Source organism: Pelobates fuscus, chromosome 7, assembly GCF_036172605.1.
Source record: "Pelobates fuscus isolate aPelFus1 chromosome 7, aPelFus1.pri, whole genome shotgun sequence".
Taxonomy (NCBI): Eukaryota; Metazoa; Chordata; class Amphibia; order Anura; family Pelobatidae; genus Pelobates; species Pelobates fuscus.
The window spans coordinates 118,775,775-118,798,040 of NC_086323.1; the positions used below are offsets into that span (position 1 = coordinate 118,775,775).

Genomic DNA, 22,266 nt, shown 5'->3' on the forward strand with positions numbered 1-22,266 from the left:
TGGCAACCTACTGAACTGGGAACATAGTAAAGTTGCTGGTGAACTAAGCAGCACGGAGGTCTACAAAATACACATGTAGACAGAATTTGTAGTTGAATTTACACAAGGTGTTGCTGTAGCAAATAGAGCACATATCTAAATACTAAACAGTTATATACAACAACATCCAAAGAATAAGATGCCAAATGGTACCAAAAATGTTTCCTGCCACTGGTGTTAAGTCCGTGAAGAACTTTCTTCAGGCGAACGAAATGCGTACAGCTTTTTCTTCCTTTTATAATTTTAAATTTTATACTGTCCTATGTACTTTCATCCATGGGGAACCATGTCGGTTCTTAAGAGCACAAGAAAGTGGCAGTGATGCTTTGTTGCAGAGGAGGATGAGATTTTGACCACTACATATGTTATATGTTTTTTTAAAATTATTGGTTGTTCGTGCATCCTTGCAATACATTTTTTGTAATATGTAACAGAATTACAGTTTTCTTGTCGTTTGTTTCTCTGCTTGAGTTTTATATCCTGATGTTACATAGAAACATAGAATGTGACGTCAGATAAGAACCATTCGGCCCGTCTAGTCTGCCCAGTTTTCTAAATACTTTCATTAGTCTTTGGCCTTATCTTATAGTTAGGATAGCCTTATGCCTATCCCACGCAATATGTTGATCCAGTTATGTAAATTGTTCTTGGAGAGAAGATGCCCAAGGAAAAGAGCCATATGTCAATGCATATATAATTACTTCTGTGAGTGTGAGATAGTGTTGGACTGGCCAAGTTGACATATATGTTGCTGTAGGCATCGCTGGTGGGATCTTTGAGGGCTGACAACCCAGATGTGGGTCTCTTTAGTCCAGGATCTCTACAGTTGATGCTGGGGGCTAGAGGATATTAGTGTTTTATTTTTTATTTTTTTTATTTAATCAGTAGAATAGAGCTCCACCAGTACACTTAAGGGGTGAGAGGGGGGGGGGGGGGGGGGTGGTACCCAACAAGTGACTGCTCTACACCCATCTATTAGTTGTGTATTGTGGTTGGATCATTTTTAATACCTGGCTATGCTGAGATCCTAGAGAGTTCATGGGTAGAGAGGGTAGGATATAACTGATATCTCCGTTTGTGAAGGGGTCAACAGGTTATCCTTTGGGCTCAAGTCCTAGATGTGTCTGTAATTTAGCAGTGCCCCTGAATATTGCCAGTATTATGCATATTCTTTTTTTTTTGTGTTTGTCAAACAACATCCTTTGGTCCAGGCTGCGAAGTGTGAACAAGTTGTTGCACTGCCTCATCCAGGTGCAGAATTGTGTGCACTGATGTAAGTTGAGTATGTAATATGTAACCATATTTATTGAAACTGAAATACAGCATGCCTAGCCTACCTGTTTGTCAAAGTCTTGCATGCTGCAGCCAATATTATCAATGACAGCGTATTACCCATGAACACCACGGGCTGAACTCAAGGGAGGGATGTTTATAATTGTGTCTCCCACATGGCAGAGTCCAGGCTCTGAAAACAAAACTTAAAAAGGACAGTTAACACTTATGTTACTAGAACAAGCAGAATTCTGTTGTGATGTAATGATGTCCAAACTCCTTTAAAACCAGCCCTTGAAGAAATGTGTGTTGTTAAACATTATAACAGTTGGAGGTGACTTAGCGATTTATTTTCCCCAAAAAAAACTAGATGCCCTTATATGTACGAAGAAGTCATACATCCTCTTTAAGCTGTTCCATGCCATGTGTTTAGTCTAGCACTGAATATGTACAGGAGTAAACTAACATGCAGTCTGTGATTGGCAAATTTATATCACATTTGATAATTTTTGTATTTAATAATGATTTCTTAAAAAAGCTTATTGCGTCAGTCATTAATCTAAAGAATGAGTCCTGTCTTTCTAGGAGGACCCATGGCATAACAGTCTCTATGTAATTGCATTCTCTTTTACAATAACTAGGATATTTACAGTATGTACCTCTGTCATGCTACCTACTTGGCTGTGGAAACTTTTCAGAAAAAATTATTTTTTTACTACTCAATCACACCCATTGGCAACAATGTGTCTGGTAGACTGCACTCAAGGATAAGTAATCTCTTGTCATATCACCCTCCTTGAATGAAAGGTGTATACAATCAGGCATTGTTGGAGGTGCACTGGCCACACTGGACTGTTGTTTCGCAGTGTCACATTCCTCTTCAACTTCCTTATCACTTGTTATTTCCACATCTTCATAAAGCTGGTCAGGCATTGCTTCACCGACTTGTTCTTTACTTAATTCTTCTTGGTCCACCGTACATGATGGTAGAATTGCGTTTGTAGATACTTCAAAAGTTCTATTTTGAATACCAAGGCCAACAGACATGGGGTCGCTGAGGTAGTCAGCATGGAAGAGGGGAGTATCCTCACTTGCAGCTGGTGAGGGTAAATTTATATTCTGAAGCACTGATGGAATGCTTCTCTGGTCCAAGCAACCATACGAAAAGGACGCAGAGGAGTCAGTTGCTTCTTTTGTGTTGGGGAACTGGAAAAAGAAGTATCCTTTGTTGGAGAAGCTAGAAAATGTATTTCCACTGCGATCTGTGGGAATGTCATGGAGTCCGGGAGGAACGAATTTAGGTATGCATTTTTCCTTATTCCAGTTGATATCCACGGGGGATAAATCAGGAGGAGTAGGGTCTGGAGAAAAGGCAGAGATGCCGAAGGGGGATATCCATTTCTAGAATTATATAACGAGGAAGACTCCATCACTTACTACCAAACATAACACAGATTATTACATATAAGTACTGAAATAAATAAATACTGCATATATATATATTACATATATATACATATATATATATATAGTGAGAGAGACAGAGATGTGTATACCGTATAGGTGAAGGTTTCAGATTTCTTCTTTAAAGTTTTACCTTAAAGTCTCCCTTGTGAGTAGATATTAATGGGTCAAAAAATCTTGATGGATCTGGAACACCAACCCAGAATATCTTCTTAACCCTGGCAAAGAAAGAAAACACATATTCTAGAGTCGAATAGTGATGGTTGAATAAAGAGACAGAAGATGTTGGGCAAAGTGATGGAGTGAGCAAAATATTTTATAATGGATATAGAATCAGTGTGAAGCAGGAATACGTGAATTGAAGTGCATATGAGGATTAGGAGGAAATAGTACATTTGATTCTGTCTATTGGAGAAATATCTATAGTTAAAATGTTTTTAAAAAACAAAAGTTTACAAAACCTTAGATCACGGGCTCCTTAAAATATAAATACATATCACACAGAGAGAAAAAGAGAGCAGAATACACAGAAAGGAAAAAAGGGGAAAGTAGCAGGATTATTCGCTACACCGAGAATTCAAAATGAATTCCAAATTTAAGGTCAAAATAGCAGAACTGGGAAAATTCTATCAGCTATGCTTTCAGTTCGACTAGCGTGGCTTTAAATTTCAAAATTCACTTTTAATTACTCTTACTTCAGTAAACCACCCAGTAAATTTCTTTGTGTGACGGAATTGTAAGATTGAGTGGTGCGCTGTGTGTGTGATGGGTGTGCTCTGTGTGTGTTAGGGGTGCGCTGTGTGTGCACCCCTCATATACACACAGAGCACCCCTAACACACATAGTGCACCCATCACACACACAGTACACCCTTTGCATACTTATGGAGCACCATTTACATACACACACAGCGCACCCCTCACATACACACAGCATCCCTCACAGACACAGATACACACAGCACCTCTCATACACACAGCATCCCTCACACACATATTGCACCCTTTACATACACACATTGCACCCCTCATATACACACAGAGCACCACTTACACAGAATGTATATGTGAAGGGTGCAGAGGTGCTCTGTGTGTGAGGGGTGCTGTGTGTGAAGGGTGCTGTGTGTGTGTTTGTGTGAGGGGATGCATAGGCATATTGGACTTTTCTTATTTTAATTTAAAATACATTTTAAAAAAAGCTTCATGTCCCCCCACCCCCACCCTTCTTCTTACCTTTGGTTAAGGAGAGGGGGAGACTGCCAGCCCTGGTGGTCCGGTGGTGGTGAGTAGTGATGAGTAGGCCCTTCATTAGTGAGAGGTAGGACCTGGGAGGCAGTTCTTCCTCCCATGAGCATGCTGGTCAGAGCGTTGCAGCTCCGTCTTTACTCCTCCCGCGAGCAGAATGATGTGTCGGAGCATTGCTGTGCTCTGACCAGCATGCTTGCGGGTGGAGAAACTGCCTCCCAGATCATAGATCTCACTAACGAAGGGCCTTTGGGATCGTGAGGGAGATCACTAATCTCCCCACTGGCCCGAGAGGGCCCAAAGCAAGTGAGCAGGGTCGGCTCTCTGTGGGCTGGCAGTAGCGATCAAAGGATTTCCCCTGCCGGCTCCAGCATATGGGCAACACTGTGGTGCGCGTATGCTTGTGGGTCCCCTGGGCAAGTGCCCAGCATGCCCATGTGGAAAGACGGTCATGGTTACACATACCTACAGATACACACACTGTTACAGGTATGCAAACCATATTACACATAAGCACAGATGCACACAAATAGTTAAACATAGACACACATTGTGGCCCCCAGTCTTTGACATTTCCATGGTCATCCACTGTACTGCTCTGCCACTCTACCAGATGCAGACAATGTGGTTTTCTCTCTTAAGCTCCAGCAATTGCCCTAAACAGCCAGAGCCCACGGACGTCATGTCGGTTGTCTGCTCTCTGTATAGGTACTCCTCCCTCATTTTTGTCCAATGCCATTCATTACCATTAGCCCTGATATCTTTTCTCTGTCAATAGAATAAATAAATGGCAAGATTTAGACCCAGGGCTCTTAGTGGGCCCACTCAGGCCCTCTGGAAGAGGAGATATGTAGAACTAGAGTAATGTAGAACTAGAGTTATGTAGAACTAGAGTTATGTAGAACTAGAGTTATGTAGAACTGGAGGTATGTAGAACTGGAGGTATGTAGAACTGGATGCATGGCTGACAGGGATAATTAAAAAAAAATTCACTTTGAACTAACTTTAAATTTCTAACAATTCTCACTTTTAGAAAATAACCCTACAATGGTTTATTCACCAAATTAAGGACTGAAATAGTGTATTGAAATCAGAATGGCAAAATTCAGCCAAGATTTTGCTATTTAGAATTCGATTACAAAGAATTATAAAGGAATTTATATCAACACTACCTTAAGGAATGCGAGGCTCTGTGCCTGGTGGTGAAGGTAAGTTTGTGAATGCGTGGACACAGTAACTTCAGACAGGTCTATAAAATATATTCATGTTATATACAATTGTAAGACTGGACCTGACATTTTATAGTGTAGTTCTTTGTGCCACAGTTCTCACCGTGACATCCAGATGGCCAGACGTGGTCCTGCTTTGTCTGCAGCACTGGGGGCTGGACTTTGTCTATGGCTGTGCTTCACCTGAGATTGATCAGTCATCAGCAGGGTATATAAGAACTGCCTCGCCCTGGGAACATTATCAAGTCTTTGATCTTGTTGTGTGTGTTCAGTTCCTGTGTTCCAGTCTCTTAAACTTAAACTCCATATTGACCCCGGCTTCTGGCTTTGTTTATCCTGATCTCTGGCATCCCTTGACTTTGGCTACACTTTGTTATCCTGACCTTGGCATCCTTTGACTTCGGCTATCCCTTGACTATCCTGCTGTTTGTGTGCTTGTCGGTACCGTTTTAGAATCACCTTTCCTGCACAACTCTTGTGCACAGATTCACAGGCCAGGTGGCTTCTTATCTGGTCACCTAGGACTGTGTCTATCTGCAAAGGTGAGCAAACATATCTGCACTATAGACTCCCATCTCAGGTAAGAACCCTGACACTTTGCTAATAAAGTTTTAAGAAGGATTGTGAAGTATTTCCCATCAAGTACAGGGTTGTCATTTAAAAATAAACATAGCCTTGTATTTTTAGCCATACAAGATCCCGCTTAGGTTATTCTAGCAGTCTTGCTTTATGGTATTTACAATATTACCGAAATTCTGCTTCCCCTCTAGATCACCAAGAACTTCTATTCTAGAGCAAAACACCCCAGTTGCAGATAAGTAAGGATGGGGCATGGACCTCGTTAACATTCATGCACAAAGCCTCCTTCGATATTGCTACCCCACAGAGAGATTTACTTGAAAAAAACAGAAAAGTGATTATGGTAGAGATAAAGAAAATCAGGGGCCGATTAGACAATTAGTTTGTGAAAACTCACCTGTCTGACGAGCGCACAATTAGTGGTATCAAGATACATAAAACCACAATAGCAGTACATGGTGCGACTATCTCTGTAATGTTTTGGGAGGATGACTCTGCAGAATCTGTAAGTAGAACCCAATGTATCAAGTAAGTGCATGTATCAGTAATACCCAACACATTCCACAACACCACTGTCTGAAAATAAAGCACAGTTTACTTACATATAAACATATGTACTTTGAACAGGTAAAAGCTGAACAGGTAATTCCTTTTTTTTTTTTATGTGATGTTAATCAGTGGGATTTTTTTTTTTTAACAACTACATAGTTTTAGGCACTACTGACCCTTTAAACATTAAAAACAGTTTTTTATGAAATAAAAGAGAGAATGCGGAAGAAGTACGTTGACCACTTTGTCATAGGGAATTAAGTACTAATTGCAGTCTGAGTACCATCTTAAAAAAACTGTTTGCATGAGATCTTTTTAAACCTTAGGGTTGTCTCTATCAAAAGTGGTTATGTGACCAAATGTTTTGAAGCACTGCTGTATGTACCTCACCTATCTTCAACACATCATTTTTGTTACTTGTCATAGACCAATGAAAATGATCTGCTTTGCCTATACATTTAGACAGATTTATACGTCTCACACAGTTACACTGAACTAGCAGAATAAAGAAGGTACCTTCAGGATGGGTTTTCCACCGATGAGGTTCGCTGTATTTGCTCCACTGGCCCTTAGGATATCTGGTTTGGTTTACCCGCACTCGAGCTTCATATAGAGTGTTAGGATGCAGGGATCTCAGCGTCACCGACAGTTCATTTTGTCTAATAGGTATCATTTTCGCTTCCTGGCAAAGAAAATATAAGTTTAATAGTATTTATATTCTAACCTCATATTAGCAAATATAATAAATATGGTAAACAAACAAATAGGTGAGGGTACAAGGCTTACTTACTTACATTCTAACTAGCATGTGATATCAGTTTTAAAAAAGGTAAAAGAGCAATGTATCTAGAAGGGAAGAGATAATATCTTGATCACCCTATGTCCAACTGCCTTTTGTAGTAAACTCCATGATACACAGTCTCAAACTTCCACATTTTCATTTATAAACCAAGGTTCTTCATTTACAATTTGCCTTTAATAAACTACTAACATGTACGTTATATGTATATTAAAAAGTATCTATCTATCAAAATGTTAATGTGTGCTCTAGTGTATTGTTAGAATAATGTAGTGAAGGAGGTGTCCAGTGCAGCAGATAAAATGGTGGATGGTGCTACTCTGGGATAATTCCTCACCTGCTGAATGCAGTTAAAGGTTTAATTCCACCACATTGGTAAATCAAACCCTCAAAGAATGGATTCCTAAGGTGGAATGATGGAAGAAATCTGTCATGAGGCATTATTCGAATTTCCTATCCATCTGGTCTCCATGGAAGTGATTCCTCCATTCAAGTCCATTTGAAGAGGATGTGGAAGAATGCCTAATGAGCATTCTTGCCTTTGGTACTAGTTTATTACTCACTACTCACCTCTGCCAGATATTTTGATTATTGTACTTACCCAATGCTGCTGCTTTATCATATGGCTTGTGCAAGTTTGGTTTAACTGTTTTGCTTTTTCTTTCTTTTTTTTTTATTATGCCTTATGATTATGTTCTATATCATATGTGGTATCTCAATTCCCCTTTTAAACAATATATGTTTTGGATGGATTGACAATTCGTATGGTATGCAACATTTTTGATGTGACTGTATTTAGTTTTTTTCAAAAAAAGTAAAAAAAAAATATGAATACAAACACATTGCTTTTTTTAACTACAATGATTTAATGCATAAAAAAAGAAAGTGTTCCTTGCTTTCTTAATATGTACTTAAAGAAGCCCTATAGTTTCAGGAATAAAAACATGTATTCCTAACACTACAGTGCTGGAATACATTTTTAAGTGACCAGCACCCCTCTCTGTAGAATTACAAGGTGAGTTTGCCGTATCTCCACCTCCATGAATGAGATAATCAATAATGATAACCAATCTAATGCTTCCCCACAGGAATTGGAAGGCTTTTGGGCAAAACACTACACTGCAACAGTCAGCATCTCCTCATAGAGATGTATTGAATCAAAGGCAGAATTTACATTAAACATCCTGCTGGGACAGTCTATAGACAGCAGTACCACTACATTAAGCTGTAGTGGTTCTGGTTACTATAGTATCTCTTTAATACTGACAGCAGAGAGTTCATTGGAATATTCTATATATAGTATGGCTGAGAACGAGACCCAAACTGTTTTGTTTTTCAATACCAGTGACTTAGACAATAGAATATATTGTACTGTGAATATTTACAATGTATGTCATTACTTCAATGACTCCAATTGGAATACAATTAATTTCTTACCTCCCATGAATCTGTGCTGGGCTTGTAGAATACTTGGTACTCCATATTTCCTGCGATATAAGGGGGTTGTGGACATTCCCAGCTGAGGTTCCATAGTCTATCATATGTTTCATTGCATTGTAGATATTTTGGTGGATCAAGGCGTACTAGGAATTTAGAGACACATATTACCATTAATGTAAGGTAGTATACTAATATATCTGTTAATACTTTTTGCAAACATTTTAATGTGTAAGGAGCATTTTGTGGCAATTATACTTGTTTGTCCAAAGCTGGCTATGTCTACAAGTGCAAGAGTGCCTCAACAGAATTCTGAGCACACGATGCCCTGGTTAGCTGGGTTGCAAAATTTCCTGTTGTCCAGACATGCATGTGTTGTGGGCTTACCACCTTCCTTTCTGGTCACTGTACGTTATCAGTGGCTTGCACTTCCCACTCTAGACTTGCCCCTTCCTGACGCAATGCATTGCCCATGGGTGTCTGCAGCATAGGGAAAAAAGGGGGCACATGCCACTTGGAGAAATTGCCTTTCCTTTGATTAAATCTGTGAAAGTTTGGTACACTGCCTAAACATATAAAGACTTTGCCCTATAACCAATATTTGTTGTGAATAACCCTGGTATTACCTATCCCAAAGCAAGCTGTTTCGGGGGTTGTTTGAGGTATAAAGAGGTAAAATGTACTATCTGGCAGAAAAAAAAATAATAATCTTACTATCGGAATGTATTTCTCTTGCAAAGAATATTGGTCTGATAATCTGGTTCTGTATTGTCTATGGGTGTAGAACCCTTCTAATTTGTGAATGGTTCTTTCTTTAACCCCTTAAGGACACAGGACATGTGTGACATGTCATTATTCCCTTTTATTCCAGAGGTTTGGTCCTTAAGGGGTTAAAGGCTCACATTATCTAAAATTCATTGAGATATAACTATATAGGAGCATTATTCTTGTGTTTTACATTTTATGTTTGGATAGTTTCTACATGTGGAGTTATAACAACTCTCCTCCTTCCTAAACACTAGAATCCAGGGACAGCAGGAAACCCTCTTTCTCCATGTCTGTGTAACATAAGGAGATGTAGGGTGAGTACAAGTAGAACTTCCAAAGAAGGCTTAAGATCCCACAAGGCCCTTTGCTTGTTTCCAAGTTCCCCCTCCATTCTTCCCATAGGTATGGTAAATGGGGCCAAGCATATTCATGGTTCTGGGGCCTTTGTCTTACCTCTGGCCCCTAGGCAACTGCCTATGGTTGCCTTATGTTTAATTCTGCTCTCATAACTTGTTTGTAAGCATGTGTATATGGATGGATGCTATGTATGTTATTAGTGTGTGCTAAATGAGAAATTTGTATGTGGCTAGTTATAATGTTGTGTATGTGCGGAAAAAGGGGGCCTTGTAAATCATAGAGGAGGCCATTACAAAAATAATGACATCTTCACCAACTTTTACTTGTTCAACCAGAAACTCAGAACTTGAATTGCTCTAAAAGTATGTTAATGTACGAATGTGAACTTTATGAATAATACCTACCTCCAAACATTTTGGAATCATGCAAGAAAGTCCCTATTTTGGAACCCTGCCTTTTTAATTTTTTAATTTTCTTTATTTTTTTTTATCTCTGCTGTATATCTGCTTGCTGAGAAAACCATAAAAAAAATCCAGAAAGAAACGTACAAGTATGTGTGCATCATTAACCCCTTCATTACAGATTACTCTTTTGTGATTACCACTCCCCTTTGTGCCACACAATTTTGGGAAGTAAGATACAATCGACACAATTACTTGGCACACAAATGAAGAAAGATTAAACAGAATGATAGGAGAAAAGGTTAAATGGTACTTACAGTGGTTGAATAGATTGTGATTTACTAGTGATGCAATGCTGCTGTTTTTTCCCCGTCCATTGCTGCAATTTACGGTTATGTTTAAACAATCTGATACAGTGATAACATTTTTGGTCTAAAAACAGTGGAGAAAAACATAAAATAAGAAGAATTTGTGTTTTGTTGACCTAAAAAGGGAAATTCTCTCCAAAACCCTTAAACAATAGTACGAATAGACAAAAAATATAGGGTGTGCCAATAGAGAAATAAATATCAAACATCAAAATAAGAACACTGTTAATAAAATGAATAAAAATATGGATACCTCAATAAGATAATAGCTGCTCTAAAATGAGGCTAGAAGTAAAAGTCTCTTAATGCCTGGGTAAATATAGGTATATCTTCAGACATGATAGTAACCGAGATGATCAGCTCCCATGGATATATTTAAGGAAAGAAGATAAAACTCCACTAGTGCAATAAGTCCAAAATAAGTGCGTAAATCTTAAGAGAAATCAAACGAGCTCTGGTGTAGTGTGCGTATAGTGGTTTTGATCCTCCACTACTAGGATTTCGCTGTAAGGGCAGTGTCCACGGATGTCGTAGTAGCTGGGTGTATATAAAATCAAAGAGAATAAAAAGCCCAAATAGTGCTCACTGTATAAAAAGGTAAACCAGGAGTAATAGTGGTAGAAATATACTCACAATTTACTGAGCAGATAGCCCGCTCAAGTATATAAGCGTAGATGGTATAATACCCACCTGGGATACTTGGTGAGTTCCTCACTGGAGATGTGAAGGGTCTTTTTCAAATTGTTAAAGTATAACCACTTGAAAAAGTCCTTTTTGGGAGAAATGCATTGTGGATTGTTTTTATTAGTTTTATTTGTTTAATAAAGGTGTACTGGCAACTTTACCATAGTATTGTGCCATATTTCTTATTTTTATTACCTGGCATCCTGATTCACATCTCCAGTGAGGAACTCACCAAGTATCCCGGGTGGGGATTATACCACGTACACTTATATATTTGAGCGGGCTATCTGCTCAGTAAATTGTGAGTATATTTCTACCACTATTACTCCTGGTTTACCTTTTTGTACAGTGAGCACTATTTTGTTTTTTTATTCTCTTTGATTTTATGTACACCCGGCTACTACGACATCCGTGAACACTGCTTTTCAGCGATATTCTAGTAGTGGAGGATCAAAACCACTATATGCGCACTACACCAGAGCTCGTTTGAGCTCTATCACATGTCAGTAGAAACTTGGATTTTTCTTAAGATTTGCACACTGATTTTGGACTTATTGCACTACACAAGTTTTGTCTTCTTTCCTTACATATATCCATGGGAGCTGATCATCTCGGTTACTATCATGTCTGAAGAAATATCTATATTTACCCAGGCATTAAGAGATTTTTACTTCTATTCTCATTTTAAAGCAGCTATTATCATATTGAGATATCTGTATTTTTATTCATATTATTAACAGTGTTCTTATTTTGCTGTTTGATATTTATTTCTCTATTGGCACACCCTATATTTGTCTATTCATACATGCTTAAATGCTTGGTAGACAACAAAACAAACACACACAAAATGTAGTACTATGTATGAACATTGGTTAAACTTCTTGTTGCTATAGATGATTTGATATACAGTGAGAGGCACCTTAAAATGGCCATCCATAACCCTGTATTTAAAGGAGGGTTTGAGTACACATTAAATGGTAAGTTTGTTGATTTTCACCGTTGCCCTGCACTGAGAAGAATTGTATTAATTGTCAACCCACATTTCAGGGGATGTGATAAGAAATCTGGGAGCCCATTGTGTCACTCCAGTTACTAAGGGGATCCTAATAATATGAGCTTATTTGAACTGGACCCACAATTACAAGATTTACAATCCTACACGCTGGTCAATTAGAACTTATCTTAACATAAATACCCATTTTGGGATATACACCAAACTGGGACAAAATAGCCGAACTGGAACAGTTCAAGCTTACCAAGTGTTCCTGAGTATTTTGGCCCAAAATGCACGAGCTTCAAATCCCCTTACCAATTTTCTCAGCATTACAATTTAAGAAACAATAAAAGAACACTATAGGACCAGGAACGCAAATGTATTCCTGACCCTATAGTGTTAAAAACACAATCTAGTCCCTCTGGCCCCCCTTACCCAGCTAACTATAGTAACATTTTACCTTTATTCCTGTTCTGCCTCTGATTTGCCTGCATGGCTGACATAATCAGAAGTGTTGATCTGAGTCAATCACAATGCTTTCCCATAGGAAAGCATTAGATTATCTGAGACTGTCAAGGAGGCAGATCAGGGACAGAGCCAGCACAAGCCAAACACAGCCCTGGCCAATCAACATCTCCTCATAGAGATGTATTGGATCAATGCATCTCTATGGGGAAACTTCAGTGTCTCAATGCAGAGGGTGAAGACAATGAATGGCAGTACTGCACACTGTGCAGCACTGCCCCAGGAAGCACCTCTAATAGCCATCTGAAGAGCCATATTAGGCCGGTTGAGGTGTCCCTAGGCCGTAATGTAAACACTGCATTTTCTATGAAAAAACTGTTTACTCCAAAATGCCTGAAGGGAATGATTACACTTGCCAGAACAAATACAATAAGCTGTGGTTGTTCTGGTGACTATAGTGTCAGTTTAAACATCACACAAAAAATAGTTATTTCTATAAAATTCTGTCCAGATAACTACTAGGTTAGATACAAATCTCTTCCTTGTTCAGTTTTGCACCGTCTCTGTGTTTTACAGAGGGTACATTGGCAATTCAACAAATTCTGGCGCCTCTAATTCTGCAACAATGCTGTAGTGATGAAATAGGGAGAATAGTCTGATCTGTACTCCTGCTTCACAGATCACCTCCTCTCCCACTAGTAGACATTGAGTTCTAACCATGGCCTCTTCCTAACTTCATTCTTGTGACCCTCTAGCTAGACTGCATTAACCGTGTTAGCTTTCATTGTTTGCCTGTTATTATCGCAAAAAACTGAAAAACAACTGCAGTTCCGCGATTTGCTTAACTGATAAATGCTGGATACATCACTTTATTCAACGTAGCACAAAAAGATAACTTAGCTGATATCATTTGTCTCTTGTAGTTTATACTTACATTAAGCGCATTGGTCATTCGTAGATTACATTGTCGCTGACCCTCAGCTGGAGGAAGTGGACAGAATCCCTTCACCTTCCTTCTATCACTGGAAAATAAATAAATGTTGAGTCTTCAATAGTGTATTATCAATTAACAGTATATTTATTATATATTTCTAAATTATCATATACCATATTTTTCAGGATATAGGAGATATACTTTTTTCTGAGAGTATATATATTTACATTGTTCAGTACAACTGCATGGACTATGCACCAAATCTATGTATTTAAGCTGAAGTGGTGTTGACGATTTGTACATTTAATGATGCTAATAGGAGGCATGTGACACATTAATCTATCATGTTCCATATGCTTGCACATGACAATTCAAGTTTTGCAAAAATGTATATTTCTTGTGTTATTAATATTGCTAGCTATATTTTATAAACTTGTGCATTATTATTTTTCAGTTGGTATGAACAAATCAAATCCCTTTTTATCTATAAACATGCAAAATAAGCCCAACTACAAGCCCGCTACTCCTCGTCGGCAAGGATGACTATCATACACATCAGCACCAATCCTTAAAACAAAACAACAAGAAAAACGTTACTTGCGCACTATACCGATGGCCATTAAAGTGTAAGCTCGCCTGCCAAGCCAAGGCAAAACTCTTAGGTGAGTCCTACACTAACAATTCACCTTGCTTCTTTAAACTGAAAGGTAAAAATCTCTAATGAGACAGGGAGGGGAATTTTTCTAATCCCCTACACACTTACTGACCTTTAACAAGGCACACATGCAGTGGGATTTTGGATAGTGTAAAGGTAACTGTTTGTTTTTTGTTAATTTTTTTAGATACATAGCTTATTTGTCCGTTAATTTGTGTAATGACAAGGAGCCATTACTTGGTTGTACACATCAAGTTACGGACTTGTTTTCAGTGTTCGTCCCACTTATGCACAAATATTTTAGGTTGTTTGTCAGAACAATTTGAGAAGTTGTGGTGGAATCTCGGTAAAAATAAATTTAGTAGGCCGAGATTACCACGTGGCATGTGTACGTGCATATGCTGACGTATCGATCAGTTGGTTGCACGAGGCAAGATACGATCAGTAGTGTACGGAGCATGTGCAAGAATACAGGATATAGTATTCCCCTCCTCCATTGTGCTGGACAGGCCATGCGGTCAAGCAGGAAGTTAATTCTTATTTGTATTGATTGGTCAAGAGAATGTGCGGGTGGAGCTTAATATGGGAGGAGTTATGTGCCTATATAAGGAGCCTGCACTATTGTCCGGGGCTCAGAACTTGCTGTATTTTGGTGACATTAGTCCCTCTGAGTCCCGATCGGTGATCCAATAAAGAATCTCTTCCTTCCTGAAGAAACCTGTGTCCATCTCTCTGTGCTTGGCTTCCGTCAGTTTCTCCGGTATCAAAGTCAAAGTGAATTCAATGTGAATTTCAAATCTAATGCTTAAGTAAGGAGCATTGAAAGAGCATGAAGCATAAAAAGAGGAGCATTGGGAACCTAATGCTCATGTGCGATGAGCATTCAAAATTCGCCATAGAAAGGCATTGAGTCAATGCTTTCCTCTGGGGCTTCCTCATCACATGACCATGTTTTACACAGTCAGTGCCACAGAAGCGCCTCTCTATGACAGTCACTGAGGAGATAACTCTGCAATATAAACATTGCAGTTTCTCAAAACAATGTTCTTTTAATTGGCTTCTAGTGCCAGTAGTCTCCATTGTAAGATAAGAGTTTGCACATTTTTACAACCTATGCCAATGTGAATATTTTATTGATACAATTTGTAAAGGTTCCAGGGATGGATTCTCCTAGCAGAGCAGGGGTTTACTTTCTTCACTGAATAGCAATTCCTCCAGTGTAGTCTATAGGAAAATTGCTATTCAGTAAGCAGGTGCAAAATGTTTGCGATGATATATATATATATATATATATATATATATATATATATATACAGGGAGTGCAGAATTATTAGGCAAATTAGTATTTTGACCACATCATCCTCTTTATGCATGTTGTCTTACTCCGTGTGGAGAAACCAAGGCACAAAATAACTGCCCATGAACTGAGAAAAGTCAAGTGTGCAGCTGCCAAGATGCCACTTGCCACCAGTTTGCCCATATTTCAGAGCTGCAACATCACTGGAGTGCCCAAAAGCACAAGGTGTGCAATACTCAGAGACATGGCCAAGGTAAGAAAGGCTGAAAGACGACCACCACTGAACAAGACACACAAGCTGAAACGTCAAGACTGGGCCAGCCCGTGGCTGGATTGGTAAAGGGCAGAGAGCTCCAGTCCGACTCAGACGCCAGCAAGGTGGAGGTGGAGTACTGGTTTGGGCTGGTATCATCAAAGATGAGCTTGTGGGGCCTTTTCGGGTTGAGGATGGAGTCAAGCTCAACTCCCAGTCCTACTGCCAGTTTCTGGAAGACACCTTCTTCAAGCAGTGGTACAGGAAGAAGTCTGCATCCTTCAAGAAAAACATGATTTTCATGCAGGACAATGCTCCATCACACGCGTCCAAGTACTCCACAGCGTGGCTGGCAAGAAAGGGTATAAAAGAAGAAAATCTAATGACATGGCCTCCTTGTTCACCTGATCTGAACCCCATTGAGAACCTGTGGTCCATCATCAAATGTGAGATTTACAAGGAGGGAAAACAGTACACCTCTCTGAACAGTGTCTGGGAGGCTGTGGTTGCTGCTGCACGCAATGTTGATGGTGAACAGATCAAAACACTGACAGAATCCATGGATGGCAGGCTTTTGAGTGTCCTTGCAAAGAAAGGTGGCTATATTGGTCACTGATTTGTTTTTGTTATGTTTTTGAATGTGAGAAATGTATATTTGTGAATGTTGAGATGTTATATTGGTTTCACTGGTAAAAATAAATAATTGAAATGGGTATATATTTGTTTTTTGCCTAATAATTATGCACAGTAATAGTCACCTGCACACACAGATATCCCCCTAAAATAGCTATAACTAAAAACAAACTAAAAACTACTTCCAAAAATATTCAGCTTTGATATTAATGAGTTTTTTGGGTTCATTGAGAACATGGTTGTTGTTCAATAATAAAATTAATCTTTAAAAATACAACTTGTCTAATAATTCTGCACTCCCTGTATATATATATATATATTAAAGGATCACTATAGTGTCAGGAAAACAAACCCGTTTTCCTGACACTATATAATCCTTGGGGGACCCTCACCCTCAGGGTCCCCCTCCTGTGGCGCTAAAGGGGTTAAAACCCCTTCAGCTACTTACCTTTATCCAGCGCCGGCTGCCTCGGCGAAGGTGACCTCTCCTCCCCGCCGACGTAAGCTCCCGAGTGGATCAGAATGCGCATGTCTACCTACTTAAATTCTTTGTTACTGTTTTGCAAGTTTAAATGCGTTGTAGAAATACTGTAACATAGATCCTTTTCAATATTTTGAGATTTGTTTTTATTTATCTCCCTTTTAGGCATCATTTCCCACTTCCTGTTTTACTCCACTTCTACTAGACCAACTTTCCTGATTTGCCTCGCCACAAACAGACACTACCTGTTTCATCTGACCACTATAACATTTCCTTCTATTTTGTGATCACGTCTTCATTTCACACCTGTCCACTCAACCACAAACATGATCTGTTTTTAAATGTTTATAGAAGTGTTTAGAGATAGACAGATAGAAAGGCAGACATATGGAAACAGAAAAACACACAAACACCCACATACATAAATCATTATTGGACAGGATGTTGACGACTATACTCACTGAGCTTATGCCATGGCCATTGCTGGTCTTTACCAATAACATATAAAGATGATAGTGCCATACATACCAACATCACGCTAGAACAGCATCAGAAGTTAGTTTATCTATTTGTTTTAGAAAAAGCAATGATGTGCTTTTTTCAATCCTATTTAAAGATGCAATTTATACGCATTAAAGATAAATGTATCTCTAATCATTATTCTTAAACTTAATAGGACAAAAGGAAGGTCAGATCAGCCCTGTATCTGGTGTGTATCTAGTACTATCAGTCAGGGTGGGGAACGTCCGGCCCGCAGGACGTATACGGCCCACAAAATCATTTGGACCGGCCTTTTTCAGGCCAGTGGGGAGATTAAAGATTTCCCGCACTGGTCTCTGGGCAGTTTGTTAAGGGAGAGGGAGGAAGTGAGCTAGGACCAGGGAGCCTGCTGAATAGGAGGAGGACCTGGGAGGCTGTGACACTGCTGTGAGCCGGCAAGTCGGAACGTTGCCGCATGTTACCATGGCAACGCTCCGACAGAACTGTGCTCGCGGGCAGAAAAGAGTGAAGTCAGCCTGCAGCCGGAGAAGCTGCAGGCTAAGGTGCACGCAAAACCACTGGACCACCAGGGCTTGCAGTGATATGTTCCCTCCTCACAGGCCAGAGGTAAGGAGCCCCTCACACAAACACACTGCACCCCTCACACACACACAGAACCACCCACACACAAACACACTACACCCCATCACACACACAGCACCCCTCACACACACAGAACCCCTCACACAAACACACTGCACCCACTCACACAAACACACAGCACCTCTCACACACACAGAACCCCTCACACAAACACACTGCACCCCTCACACACACACAGCACCCCTCACACAAACACACAGCACCCCTCTCTCACACACACACATACACACACACAGAGCCTCTCACACAAACACACTGCACCCCACACACACAGAACCTCTCACACAAACACACACACAGCATCCCTCATACACTCAGCACCCCTCACACAAACACACTACACCCCCTCACACACACAGCACCCCTCACACAAACACACAGCACCCCTCTCTCTCACACATGCACACACACACAGAACCCCTCACACAAACAAACTGCACCCCACACACACAGAACCTCTCACACAAACACATACACAGCATCCCCCCCACACACACACACAGCACCACACACACACACACACACAGCATCCCTCACACGTACTTTGGGCCCCTCACACAAACTGCACCCCCTCACACACACGCATACACACACTGCACCTCTCTCACACACACACTGCACACAAACACACACACACTGCACACAAACACACTGCACCCCCCCACACACTGAACCCCTCACACACACAGCACCCCACACACACAGCACCCTTCACAAACACAGAAATCCTCACACTCTGCATCCCACACACACACACATTCGGCACCACTCACACACTCACTCTCTGCACCTCTCACACACACACTGCACGCCACACACTGCAAGCCGCACGCCACACACACTGCAACCCTCACACACACACTCTGCAACCCTCACACACTGCACCCCACACACACTGCACCTCTCTTACACACACACACACACACTGCGAGTAGCAACATAATCAATACCAGCTAATATCACACCAAAGCGAAGCAGTTCCAGCCATCACATTAGGAGTGAGTTAATTAAATGTTTGACCAAATACAGCAGGCTAATTTTTAAGTTGATTATTTTGTATGGCTTGCAAATGATGTTTTAAATATCCAAATGGCCCTTGGCAGATAAAGGGTTCCCAACCCCTGCTCTAAGCTATCAGCATAAACAAACAATTAATTAAACACAGATGGGCAAGCCCTAATAAATAGACTGGTGGAGTAGTGTAGACAGCAATGCAGCCCAACCAAGAGTCTATCTTTCTTGGTCAATAGGATATAAAATAGAAAAACAAAAGGGAAACTATATATAGTGTAGTAGGTCTTTAACCCCTTAAGGACCAAACTTCTGGAATAAAAGGGAATCATGACATGTCACACATGTCATGTGTCCTTAAGGGGTTAAGAGGTAAATGAAAAAAAGGACGTACTACACTTTATGGTTTCTCTTATACCTATTTTGTTTCAAACTCTTCTGAAGATTTGTATTAAAGGAAAAAAAGCACATCTATATTCATGGCGGGGATAGTACCGTTCAAATGCATCAATTATTTGAGCTAATTATAGTTCTTGAAAGAGTAAGTGCATTACTGAATCACTTTATTTTTTCCTTAAACTTATCTATTTGACTGTGCTACGCTATTGGCATTCCGTCGGTTGGTTATGCTTATACCTTTCCTATACTTATAGTAAAAACCAAAGAAAAAAAAAAAGTTACCTGCGCTCTTTCCACATCCCTATGTATTTTTAAACAAATAGATGTTTTTAGTTACCTCCAATGGCCATGAGAGGGTATGCCCACCGGCCACGTCAAGGCAGACCTCTTAGGTGGGTCCTAACTCTAACCATTCGCCTTGCTTCCTTGAGCTTCTGGCAAAAATATCTCTGAGACAGAAAAGGGTATTTTATATATATATATTCCTACATGCTTATTAACCCTCAATAGGGAACACATGGGATGGGCAGCAGCATTGTAACCTAGCTGTGTGATAGGGAAATACATAGGGATGTGGAAAGAACGCAGGTAACCTTTTTTTTCTTTGGTTTTTACTATATGTATTTTGGCTGATGTGTACTATGGTCATTGCTGCCGCCCAGGAGTAATGGGAGTTTGAGCGCAGGACTTGTTCCTTTCCTATACTTGCCTACCTAGAACATTTGTGATTCAACTTCTTTTATTTAGTAAATAAACTTGTATTGTTTCACAATTCACTGGTCCAGCATGTATTGTATTGGTTATTAAACCCCAAACCGAAAGACAAAAGTTTAAAAAGCATTCACACTTAACATTTAAAACCATTTTGACATTTAATTAAATGCAGTTAGCGCCATTGTGGCACTGTATAAAGGTAATGTCCAGGTTTTTGTTAAGGTACAATAAGATAGATTTATGTATGAGTCCATTTCATTTTTCAAAGCATACAGGGATATTCACTGAATTTTAGAGGTGAACTAAACATTTGACGTGATTTTTCACAAACTCCACAGCAGCAATGATGCAGTGTGTGGTGAAATAATTCAGAAAAAAATACCTAAACCTTTTCCTTAACAACAATGGTTTTAGATAAATAATCCCTAGAAACCATTTATGTATAAAGATTCCGTCTATACATATATGTTACAAGACAGTTTCAAGTGATTATTTATTGCGCCTTTGGTTTTTCCTCTATATAAAATGATGTATTTTTTCATTTTTGGGGGGGAATTTTTGCACTTTTGCTACCATATTAGGCTGCATACGAATGTTTGGCATGTCTTTTTCGGCACAAAATTTATTTTGTATATAACAAGTTAGTTTTTCAGAACAAAACATTTTTGTGCACTATTAGCTCTGTTTTATTTTATAGAATAATTGTTTTAAAGCCCCTTCAAAGGATCAGAATGCTTTATATTAATAAATATACTGGCTTTTCAATTGATTTGGTTGGTTACTAAATTGTCACATGGTTCCTGCGTAATAATCTGTAAAAATTATATTAGGGATATTAATGAAGGTGTGAATTGTCAGGGATGCAAAGAGATTTGCGTTTTAGGTTAAATTAGCCAGAATGAAAATATAGCAAATCACGTTAGAAAATAACCCTTGGAGGCGAGGTCTGACCGCTGAGCTGAGAGGATGCTGGATAGAGCTACTCCTGCTTTAATAGACGAATACTGTGATATATCAGCCACAAACGGCACTCAACCGACTCAAAAGTGCCACTAATTGAGAGGTGGAATCATGGGGCACATGCAGGCACCAAAGAAGCAGCTTCTCTGGCAAGACTCAACGGGGCGACATCTGCGGCCTACAAGCAAGGGCAGCAGAGGGGAGGCGGCCATTCCTCCGCAGGCCGCTATGGCTGAAATCGGGACGGGCCTTCTTCCCTCCCCCCAATGGACCGTCAGGGCTTATCACGGTCCCAGAAGATCTAATCTAGGCTCCGTGGCAGCAACCTCAGATGGAGCGCGCCAACCCCAAAAATGCAGCGAATGCCACTGGGCCACCCGACACAGCAGAGGGCCTGACAATCTGGAATGGCTAAATGCCATATTTGTCGTCTTCAGGAGGAAACTTTAAGAACTGCAAGCCATGGCACATGCTCCAGATGAGAACTCACTGCCACCGCTGCCCACACACTCCCGCCTCCACGGCACTTCCTACAGAGGGAAGCATGCACGAAAATGGCGCCACCGAAAGCGATGCTACATGCTAGCAAGCAATCCCATGCTGATGTACCCTGATGCGATCACCTTCTTACGCAAGAACAAGCCAACCCCATCTAAACACACCTCCCGGCCTTTGAATGACACTAGCTCCAAGAAGAGCCAGCACCCCTTCAGGCACTGGATTGGGACTGCACTGAGAAGCCCCCAGTGGGCCCCAAGAAGCAGGTCCTACCACTGTCATCCTGCAGCGTGCCTCCACTTGCGTGCACAGCTAAACCCGATACCAAGGCACGGGCGGCGAACACCCCCACGGCTCATCGGAGACAGAACCCTGCTACAAAGTCCTCCATGCCCTTATTCCCAGCGCACTTGTCAAGCCTCCAGAGCCGGCATCAGCTGAGTAATGAGGACTGAGTAGGGGACGAGTTCTGATACCGAACACCTAAAGGCGGATCGCCTAATCATAAAGCCAGTAGTCAGTTAGACGTATTTATAAGTACTCGTGACTCTCTTGCTTTTTCACTAGATAATACTAGTAATTGCTCAGATTAAATGTGATTTACCACAGATTAAAATCCTAATGCTATAACCCGCTCGC

General features: G+C 40.3%; 1 protein-coding gene across 1 annotated transcript in view; it reads right to left on the reverse strand.

Moving 5' to 3' along the window:
* Positions 1-2,025: 2,025 nt before the first annotated feature.
* Positions 2,026-22,266, reverse strand: part of IL2RB (interleukin 2 receptor subunit beta) — a 30,632-nt gene continuing 10,391 nt past the window's right edge. The window contains exons 3-9 of the mRNA XM_063427453.1: positions 13,584-13,671; positions 10,456-10,570; positions 8,613-8,758; positions 6,893-7,058; positions 6,225-6,330; positions 2,909-2,993; positions 2,026-2,712 (exon numbers count right to left, since the gene is read on the reverse strand). Of these exons, the coding sequence (XP_063283523.1) occupies positions 2,035-2,712; positions 2,909-2,993; positions 6,225-6,330; positions 6,893-7,058; positions 8,613-8,758; positions 10,456-10,570; positions 13,584-13,671 (1,384 nt within the window). The 3' untranslated portion in view covers positions 2,026-2,034. The remainder of the gene's footprint in view (positions 2,713-2,908; positions 2,994-6,224; positions 6,331-6,892; positions 7,059-8,612; positions 8,759-10,455; positions 10,571-13,583; positions 13,672-22,266) is intronic.